Source organism: Opisthorchis viverrini (genome assembly GCF_000715545.1).
Source record: "Opisthorchis viverrini unplaced genomic scaffold opera_v5_16, whole genome shotgun sequence".
NCBI classification, from domain to species: domain Eukaryota; kingdom Metazoa; phylum Platyhelminthes; class Trematoda; order Opisthorchiida; family Opisthorchiidae; genus Opisthorchis; species Opisthorchis viverrini.
In genome coordinates this window covers 1,490,046-1,500,949 of record NW_008751672.1, presented here as the reverse complement: position 1 = coordinate 1,500,949, position 10,904 = coordinate 1,490,046, and the positions used below count along the sequence as shown (strand labels likewise).

At 45.4% G+C, this 10,904-nt stretch overlaps 2 protein-coding genes across 2 annotated transcripts in view; one reads left to right on the top strand and one right to left on the bottom strand.

Moving 5' to 3' along the window:
- Positions 1 to 10,904, top strand: part of T265_01490 (hypothetical protein) — a gene marked incomplete at both ends in the record, with an annotated part of 19,676 nt that overhangs the window by 2,270 nt on the left and 6,502 nt on the right. Inside the window, one exon of the mRNA XM_009165531.1 lies at positions 7,201 to 7,383. Within this exon, the coding sequence (XP_009163795.1) occupies positions 7,201 to 7,383 (183 nt within the window). The remainder of the gene's footprint in view (positions 1 to 7,200; positions 7,384 to 10,904) is intronic.
- T265_01491 (hypothetical protein) overlaps positions 1 to 10,904 on the bottom strand; it is a gene marked incomplete at both ends in the record, with an annotated part of 30,104 nt that overhangs the window by 13,005 nt on the left and 6,195 nt on the right. The window contains 3 exons of the mRNA XM_009165532.1: positions 173 to 862; positions 1,369 to 1,511; positions 5,984 to 6,069. Of these exons, the coding sequence (XP_009163796.1) occupies positions 173 to 862; positions 1,369 to 1,511; positions 5,984 to 6,069 (919 nt within the window). The remainder of the gene's footprint in view (positions 1 to 172; positions 863 to 1,368; positions 1,512 to 5,983; positions 6,070 to 10,904) is intronic.

Genomic DNA, 10,904 nt, shown 5'->3' with positions numbered 1-10,904 from the left:
TCTGTTCGTAATATTCTCCATTGAACTCAAAGTAGGTTGTCAAGCACAGGTCTAGTAGTTCACATATTTCTTCTTTTCCGAGCGTTCCGTTGATGTTTCCGCGGTTGTCCAGGAGTTCGGCGACCGTCGTCCGTGCTGCATTCAAATCAACCGATGTGAACAGTGAGGTTACATCAAAGGACACCATTATTTCGTCTTCTTCGATTCTCACGTTTTTGGGTTTCTCCAGAAACTGTCCCGCATTGTTGATCGAATATTGGGACCCAATGGTTAGATATTTCAGCCGCTTCCATAATTCTCTTGAAACGTTGTACGTGGGTGTTCCTGGTAGTGAGACAATTGGGCGTAATGGTACCGTTTCTTTGTGAACCTTTGGAAGTCCGTAGAATCGGGCAACTTCTGAGTCACGAACCTTCATTCTCCAGTATTCTTCCTCTGTAATTTTGTGAAAATCCCTGAGTTTCTTCAGGGTTATGTTTATCTTGTTCGTAAGTTTCGCGGTTTGGTCGTTCTGCAGACGGCGGTATGTGGTTGTGTCATTGAGTAGAGCATTAGCTTTGTCAATGTATTCAGCTTTCTCCAGAATGACTGTCATTCTCCCTTTGTCAGCTGGTAAAATAACGATGGTTTCATCCGCTTTGAGGCTGTTTATTGCTCTTTTTTCTTTAGTGGATAAAGCGTTGTGTGTTTTGTTTCGCATGATAGCTGGGACAGCGGTTTGACGTATCGCTTGCTGGGTTTCTTCATTGAGGTCGCTGGATTTGAAGGCCGCTTCGAGACTGACATCAAGTATTCTCCACAAAATCGAAGAAGCGGAGTGCACAGCTGTGCACATTTCCAAATCGGACGCTTTCCGATCATCCTAACAGAATAGATTCGGAACTGTTATACGAACACCAAGTATGACCTGATGAGGTACTGCGGGTTCAGAGCTGCAGTACCCTTTCGACGTCCAGCGGCTGTGACACCCGAAGGAAGGACAAGGGGCGGCTGCCGAAGCGTAGAGAGAAGTCAAGATGTAGAGGGTGGATGTGAACCATGGACCTTCCGGTCAGCGCCTCAGCCACTAAGACATCTCGATTCACTGTTGTAGTCAACCCATCGCATCATCATGGGCTTCCGACCCCTAAACAACCGGATCGGAGTCCCACCTAAAAACACATCAAGCTTAATGTAAGATAGGTATGCCAGTATGATAGACAGGTTAAAGGCATCTTGAGATCTTTAAAACCAGATTCTGCGGATTCTTGTCCTCGGGGCAACCAACCTATCTCCTACACCTGATTGGTTGAACTTCCAATGACCAATAGGATAGAATGAACAAGTCAAACGAAAATTAATCAGGACCAAGCGAAGAAATAGGCTCACCAAACGCCGCAGCCAGAAAAATGTGATCACACATGTAATCACAATTGCGATAGCCGATAGGAAGTAGGCGATCGCGGCGACAATGATTGATTTCCGTGTTCGTCCCTGCACTGTCAAGATGGAGGGAAAGAGGAGAGAGGCGGCTAGAGACTGGTATGTCTGTTATATGGAAAAGTCTGTTATAAATATAATCCACACAAACCCAATTCAGTTTCGGACGACTAACAATCGTATCCCATCTTTGACGGGGCTACCGACGGAGGAAACCGTAAAGAAACAATGGTTCGTTTTTCTATTCCCAAAGAAAGTAAATCCGGGAAGTATAGGACGAACTATTTAGTGGGCATAGAACGATTCCGTAATAGCTATCCGGAAAACAGAACGGACGATGCGCTTCATGGTCGACTTTCAAAGAGAAGTTCTCTTCGGCTGACGCGACTGTGTTAAATCCGCGTGATCAGAGAGGAGAATCCCATAGATAGAGTGAATGATCGCGCAGATGGTGGCCCACATTATGAAATGTGGAACATTTTGTTGCGCCCAACTGATGAACCACTTAACTAGGCGTAAGATCCTAGGGCCCTTCATAATAGCTACAGATGTGCACGAGAGTAACAGGTTTTTTAGGTTGGCTTTTTGCATCAAGATGGGGTACAAATGAGTAGCGAAATCTGTGCGTTAATCGCTGGGAAAAAAGATGAATCGAAATGCTTGGGACAGAAAAAACACTGTGAGGTCTGATTGGTGATTCCCTCTGGATGTGAAAATATTAGCAGAGCGGCGCTTAGCACAAAGCACAAAGCTGTGTGGAACGAAACCCCACCGTGAAAGCGTCTGGCACACTTCTTCCATATAATAGAAAGAACGTGTTCAGCTGTAGCAGCCATTCGGTGCCTAGCTGCCATGCCACCAGAAGAGAGCACGAGGGCTGGGATAATTCCAGGCTACCCAAACCTAGACAGGGGAAGTCGAGAGGTGGAGGTCGGAGTCGAATCACGGACCTTCCGTTCAGTAAATTCGCGCTCTTACTAACTGGGCCATCTCGCCCCAAATAATGCAAAAACAACACCAGAGGGATAACGCAGACAAACATAGGAACGAAGAAACAATGGAGACTCAGCTAAGATAAGAATACTGACGGTTAATTCGGGACAGAGCCCGGAAATATATTGGTTAGGTAGAGTGTTGATACGGGTAGTTCGACGAGGTGCAGTAACAGCGCGAAAAGTATGCGTGCAGCAAGTGGAGCAGAAGCTACCATAATTGTGAAAAAGGATATGCAAACTGAATTCAAACATCGACGTTGGAAGTAAATGAAGGGGAGTATCAAACCGCATAGTGTCACTCATTGGCGCATATTTAGTCAAGAGGACGTCAAGTCACCTGCGTAGTCACATATTGTGAAGCTGAGTGATCGCTGCATCAATTCATTATGCTTCGAATCAAAGTAGACTGTAGCCCAGATGCAAGGTGGGCACTACATACAGCGTGACAATGTTGTTCGTAAGCCCGTAGTCACCCGGAACGTGCACAGATGGGGATTTGTGATAGCACACCCAACGAATAAGTCTGAAGACTTGCTCCATTGACGAGGATGAACCACAATTATTGACCACAACGCCCCAGTATCGGTTGTTTAACCTTGATTCAAACTCTTCGGATGTTAGCGGCGAACACATCCAATATAGCCAAACAAGGAAGGAATTAATATACAGGAGAGTGATTTCCAGGTGGCAGATGACTCAAGTTACCATCCGGGGTAGTACTACCGACCAGCTTATAGCAGGTTTATGAGGTTCGCCACACAAAGCCCTTAAGTTTGAAAGTCCGTCTTTCACAAACTATTAGAATACCCCGTTCCACTCAGTCACGCGAGTTCGAACGCCCAGTGTACCATCCGTGGACTGAAATGAAACGCAAACCCGGTCCACCACCTTTTATCCTCCACCTCATCTCTGTTTCCCCTGAAACTCAAATCTTTGGACCTCAACTAACTACAATTTCCGAACCATACGCTTTTTCACTACCTCCATTTTTAGGGCGGTGTGCGGCCATACACAGTTTGTTGTACGATTATCACCTTCTTACTGTTGACCTCTGTATCACTAATTTTCAATTAGGTTGGCTTTAACTGAAATTCCTCGATGCGTTCCTCCATCACTGAATGACAATGATGTGTCTTCTTTTTTACCTACGCTGACTGTTGGCCGCTGATAAGATGGCTGTTAAAGTCTTTGCCGAGCTTGGGGACCGCAGTGAGAACGTTTCGTCACCATGCGATGAGACATTGTCAGTGAGCCGTTTGGTGTCACTTTACATGGTGACGAAACGTTTGCAATCCAGTTACCAAACTCGGTGAATAGATCAACTCCCACCTGGGCGACAGCCAATTAACTCATCCGAGCTATCAACATTTAAACATATTGCCAAAGCTAAAAGTGAACAGCCCGTCCCCATGTGAAAGTGTTCGCACTCAAAAAAGTCCTCAATCCAGCTTGAGGAATGCGTTATTACATTTATCAGGTTGTGTCGTGATTTACAGGGAATCTATGGCCAACGGTCCATTCTTCCTTGGTAATACATATTTGTTCCACAGAAAAATAAAACGGTACCTCCTAAGTGTTAGTCGTCAAGTCCCAATCTGAATGGAAACAGAGTGGCGGTCAACTGAAAACCTGGCCCGCCGCACTATCCCACAACATCGGTAGGCAACAGTCTTCCATACGTATAGAAACACCCTAAAAATTGTAGCACACACATAGACGCGTAGCCACCAGCTTGCTGGATTACCCTGGCATATCCCATTTATCAGTTGTCTTTCGCTCACTCTTCCGTTAACTAGTTTTCTTCCCCTCTTTCGTTTCCCATCCGGTATCTTCTACGTATGTGAGTTCACATACCTTACTGGTAGCGCCGAAGCTGCTGTGATTAGGAACGTGGCATGAAGCTAAGGCTGACTGTGAATAAAATAATGCACCGCTGTGAGTCTTGGAATTTCCAATATATCAACGGCGAGACCTGTGGCTCAACTGTGCGGAGGCTAGCCGTCCCTAACGACCGAACACCACATCATTAGGACGGGTGTGTCACGTGCAGGACGAAGGCATGCCCTGATTGGTCAGAATGCCAGCCAATTCGAGTCAAGCACCTTTGACTCGACGCTTCTCGTCCCCTCACGGAGATTCTGGCACGACCTTGTGGAACACTGTGACTACCCTATAAATACGGTTCTAATAATTTTCCTTTGTCTCCATAAAGGGCTGTGTAGAGCTACCGTGCCTTTTGATATACCATAGCGGGCGGAGCAGGAAGCAAGTCACAACATCAACGCGTCGAAAGTAGCCGACAGTTGGAAGCTGTGCAGTTATATAGTACACATAGAAAGCGCTCCTACAATTCCTGTTGTATTATCGTGGTTATAATAAGTAGGTCTAAGAATGCATCCGAAGAACTTACGAATGGCAGGTAAAATACAGTACGGCTACTGAAGGTGGAAACCAAAAGAGGGAGCTTGGAATTCGTGAAACGATCTTTCGGCTGTTGAGAGTGATGCAGCCAAACAGAAGAGATGGTAATGAAAAACAGAGGGCTACTGAAGGTGGAAACCAAAAGAGGGAACCTGGAATTCGTGAAACGGTCTTTCAGCTGTTGAGATGCAGCCAAACAGAAGAGATGGCAATGAAAAGCAGAACTACAGACCTAACTGGGACAAAGGTGTGTCCACGCTGCACCAAGAAACCACAGTGCATGCAGAAGCACCGATAAGATACACAACTGGATATTCAGTAAAACGCTGATTGAATAAAATGCCTCAATAACTTACCGGTAGCCAACCATTTCGTGAGTATATTGACGATGGAAATGATGGTTCCACATGCATTCTGAAAAATAAAAAACAAAAAAGTTACTAGTGTTTGGATGTTTGGTGGTGGTCAATATGGGTGGAGGCGATTACCTGAGAATGACTGAAGATATGTTGTTGTTGTCAAGTTGGAAACCTGCGTTTTCAAAACATCGTGAATTCACGGCTAAGGGTGATCTCAGTGTCAGGATACACCGCACAAAAAATGACGAGCGAGAAGTCACGACTCCAAAATTTTGAATGTGGTTCTCCTTTCTCGGGTGACTCTCGCCTTTGGGTGAAATAACAGCAATTTAATCCAGTAAAAAAAGCTCTCATGGAATTGAACGAAAGTAATATATTATCGGGCATCGAGTTACACACATCGGTCTCCCCAAAAAGCATCTTCCAACGACAAAGCGAGCACCACTGTACCTGGCACTACACGACAGGAGCAATACCGCACACTAGAGAGCAAACATTGTGGATGGCTTTCATTCTTGGGAGAGCCCACCGCGATGGGTATAGTTCTACTCATCTCAAACACAGCACTGACGAACTGAAAATCCTACAACCAAAAACAACCTTAGACATTAGGAGAGTAGAACCGAGTAGTTGCTTTCACCACCGCCAGATACGTCGACACTGATCGACTCGGTCAGGAGTGAAGAAAGAAACTAGTGTTGTCAGCGTGGAACGGAAACAACGTCGACACTAAACGGTAGCAGTGCGAACGAGGAGCTTCAGGTCAGGTAAAAATGAGTTTCAACTCACCGATCCAACAACCACTGCGTTCGAATACTTCATTGGTAATACAGCAGCCATCCCAAAGGTCAAGGTCTGGTGAATTCCCACGCAGCCTATAAAGGATAGGCACGGAAACAATGTTAGAGGAGGCGCCAGCGAGAATATTTCGGTAAGAATGTCGTAGTAATGAAAGGGATCGCAGCTGGGTAGTTGGATACTAGAAAAACCGTGATATAAATGGTGATGTGTCGACAGCTTCTTCTGTTATATAATCGACCGGAGCCGAATACTGTCCAAGTGCCGTTGCAGCCTAAGAAAATAGGATAGGGATACAGCTTAATGCCGACTTAGCGAAAAATAGTTGGGGATGTCTATGTCTCCAAACATTCACTGAAATCGGTTGGCATCACTATCTAGCAGTGTTTTCAGTCAACAGCCGATCCTATGCTGGAAAGTCAATCATTGCAATGCCAGTCAGATTCTCCATGATCGACTCCATTTGCCTTTGCCAAGCGGCAGTATTATCACCTCTCATTTCCGTCAACTCAAACCAGATACGGAAGGCGATATTTTTTTACCGTGCAACAGTCTTTGATGCTGTTTGGTATCATGGGACAATAGCAGTCAGAACACGGAAGAAATCATCTAGAGATGCAAACAGTGATGGCACTACTAAGGTAGACAGAAGCTAGACAGAAGGTAGAACAGAAGCGTTCAAAAGGGGTAGGCCTGTAGTTGTTTTGACTGTTTTTCGAAGGCCAAGAGAACTTGAAGTCCCCTCAGTTCATAAGCTACTGAGGCACCTGCCATCAGGTGCTGCGGTTTCGCTTATTGATGAAAAAGAGAGCATCGGAAAAGTGCGTCGGAAGCAATAGTTAGACTAGACTATCGAGGCTGAGGTATCCAAGGTGTAAAGGAGAGTTAGGCAATGACTGTGACATAGAAATGCCATCTGTTGTAATTTTGTCACGAAGACACTGGACTATAGTGGTGTGACGGCCGTGACCAATATAATGCACTAGCATTTCTTACAAAAAGCCATTGTCTTGTGGTCGGGCTTTTGAGATAAAAGCTCTGGTTGGTTTGAGCTCCCTAGCTGTATCTAAACCCGTGTACTATTACCATGCCACATTCATTGTCGCGTAATCATCAAGTCATAGTTGCTGCACATAGCGAGGCGGGTGAGCGAAAACAGGTTACTTTCTATCTCAAATAATTTTCTCCCTCCATCCATCTCCTTACAGGCCTACTTGTTAGGACTGACAATCGCATTTGTCTTGTATCGATCTTAGCCGCGAAATTTGCGCATCAGCTGGGACCGACAGCCTTAGGCGTCGTGGGATCAGTCTTCAAACCTGGACACCCAGGCTGCTGGATTGCTTTCAATGTCCACACTCTGAAGCAAGCAGGAAAACAAACTACTCTTAGTGCGTATCGGGAAAACCTGTTGACGTAATAGTGTGTCGCACATCACGTGATATTCTTCTGTTGGACTGTTATGTGATAATTTCTCGACGGCAAAGCAAATAGCACGCAGTTTTAGACTTAATGCACCGATTGTTTGAGGATGGTTGAATAGGTTCAGGTATATGACGCTTAATAGACATTGGGTTTCTCCAATGTCCTATCCATGTAGTACTCGACGGTCACGTGTCCCATGCCTCCGAACTTAATCGTTTTCGGGTAGGGTCGCGTCAACTGGCACACACCGATCTTACGTTAACTTGGTCAAAACTTCCACATCTTCAGGCGAGGATACTAGTATATAAAGTATTTACTAATAAATAAACATGAAGGGTGAATTTTTCGAATCCCTGTCTGCAGAAGCGCTGAAGGGCGAACTTTTCGTGTCATATTATGAGAGAAATCAAACGTGAAACACTTACTAACGAGTTAGCCAGAATCAAGACTGCAATTGAACCTCACTCGCCCGTCCTTTCAATTACTGAGTATTCATTGAAAATGTTGACAAATATCTGAATATCTAAGAACGTTAGAGCAGAACATATATGGTGACCTGCGCTTATGAAAACCACATTGAATGGCTCTTTTGAAAGAGAGTGGCACTATAAGAAATAGAGTAAAATGAAATTCGCAAAAACAGTGCGCGCCATGCGCAAGGAAGAACCTTACGTTGTCACAGAATAGACCGCAAATACAGAAACAAAATAGAAAACGTGGCGGCCTCAGATGCCAGAACTCACAGTTTATGAGAACCACACTGATGATTGTTATTGCAAAGAAGATGCCGGGATCTGAAAATCGATGTTCAATGGGAGAACTGAGTATCGGGATCAAAAATATCCAACTTTGAAATTAAGTAAACGGTTAGTGGGTAAATGTAGGTCACCCCCTCGTCAAACATGGATACTGCACAGGAAGACAGCTTGAATAAGTGTACCTGATTTGTGGAGAGGAAAACATCTGACCACTCAATTTTGAAATTCACATTCACGTTATTCTCCTCTGAGTGGCGAGTTCCGTGTCCTGGAGTAATTCGTCTGGTGAGTCCCCACCAAAGGGAGAGAGCACTGGACCCATACTTTGTTCATTGGCAACGCATATCCGTGGCCATAACAAAAAGTTTGGACTATGACGCGCGGGGAGAGCGTGTTATTACTATTCTACCAGCGCAGGCTAAGTGCATCTGAACTGCCAAGTCTGAACAGGGCAAAAATGATTAACCTTGATTGGTTTGCCAGACATCTCGAACGACGACCCAGTATCCGTCTCGATTGTGCCGATCGGCTGATCCACCTGCCATCATCATCATCATCACCCACCTCATCATCGGCAGAACAACACCATTGTTCAACACTGGTGCTTCGCTGCCGTACAACCATGATTTATTTGAAAGCCATATTGTGGAAAAAAGGGTCAAAGTTGACGGGAACTAATGAAAGTCTACCAGAAACTTCTAGACACTCATTCAGGCAATCTGGAGAGAAACTGATAAAAAGAAACGCTGGTGACATCGATTAACAGCCATATGTTTCAACGTATCAAACCAGGCACAGTGGGGATCACGCGGTCCCCATCTTGGAAGTTGGACCAACAGTAACCACACTTTTCGTAATCCCTTTCACACCCCTTGGCCAGATCAAGGGTTGACCACCTCTGCTTACTACACTCTGAATTGGGCACAGAAAAAAAGCAATCTCATCGTAAAACGTTTTGCAACTTCAAGTGCCTCTCCGTGAATTCTAAGTGCCTGCATGTCCAGCTGCAGGATCTTACACTTTGTGGGCGCAAAGTGCATGCTACAGGACGGAATGACTTTTGTCGGTACATTCAAAAAACCAGGTCCGTTTTCCCATTCTCGAGGGTAAAAACTATGTCGTCTGCATATTCCAGACCGACAAGGTTTTCTTCGGTAGCAAGTTAAATGCCTCCGACGTTTATACGTATAGCGTTGTTCTAACACCTGACGGAATGCCAAGATCTGATCAGCACACCCTCTAACAGGTCGGAACCTCACCTACTGCTCTAGAGTCAGCGTTCTCTGACCACTATGAAGCGAAGACTGAGGAGTGACGTCAAAAGGTTCATCCCGACTGGGGTGGAATTGATCTCTCTGTGATTAACACATTCACTATGAGCTTGTTTCATGAAAACGGTCACTATCACCGATTCTCTTTATTTGTCTGGGACAGTCTCCTTTTTCCGAATGCAGGCAAGCGAATCAGATAAGCAGTGACTGAGGACTTCCCAACCATCCTTGAACAATACAGGTGGGAGGGCATCCGGGTCAGGAGCTCAGTAACCCCTGAGAATGTGTACAGTCATTAAACTTCCAGACAGTACAGGGTTCCATATTCACAATCCATCGTTCCAGGCTCACCGTCCAGGATTCCATTTCCGCTGTAGGCTCCAGATGAGTGACAGCTAGTGGCCACGAGAACTGTTGCTCAAATTGCCCGGTCCAGCGGTCGAGGCAACCTTCTTCACTGGAGGTCCTCACGCCACTTTGATCCTTGATCTTCTCCCTCAAGGGCGGTTTCCGGTAGCAAGGACTAAGTGAAATAGTGTTCGAACACTTCAAGCTTTCCGGGCCTCTTCCGTTTCCTAAACCCTTCATGTCTCCCAGGCTTCATGGTCGATGCACACCATGAGTGTGATACGGTGCCTGAGTTTGTCGGGTTGAATTATGTTTGATGTCGGTGAGGACCCTTCTCCGAGGTTCAAGGATTTCCAATGTTTTATCTGACAGCCAGTGCTGCAACGGACTTTTCGGACCTTCTTCAGACCTGCCTGTCAGGACTTCCCAGTCAAGGAGGGGCGCTACGGGTGCTCAAGAACTTGCGGACTTTTGCCCGTTCATAGAGGATGAAGGCGAACCGACCTTGCGAAAAAAGCCGTATTTTTCCGATAATCATCTAGGCGACTAAGCCACAAGAATTTACGGTACCCTCGAGGAAGAATTGCATTATTAACGACCAAGTCTGACCTAATTGTGCGTCTGGCTTGTAACTGCCAACTGCCGATTATATAATCAAAAGAATGTTATAAAACTTCACAGTTAGTATAAGAGAGCAACTGTCATGCAACAGAGATCGTAACGCTAGACTTGTTGGTCATAGGGATTCTAGAAGCAGAGACGCCTGATTAGCAATCAGTGAAACTTAATAAAAGAAAAAACCTTGATGTCATATTGAATTACGAACACAACCTAACAAGGATCAGTGAGAATAGCACCTCATCCCTATCCAGAGAAAGCGCAGAAATGAGATGCACGCAAAGATGCTCAGCGAAAGATGCAATAAACAGAACGAGAATAGCTTACAGCCACTTGTGTCGATCATCGTAAATGAGATTGTGAAAAGCAGCACGATGATCTCCACCAGCATCGCCACCGTGAAACGTAAAACTGGATTTGATGAGCTGCGAGGGGATAAAAAACGGAGGCGATTCCCAAATAATTCAGAATAAGCCACAATGCATTCTACCG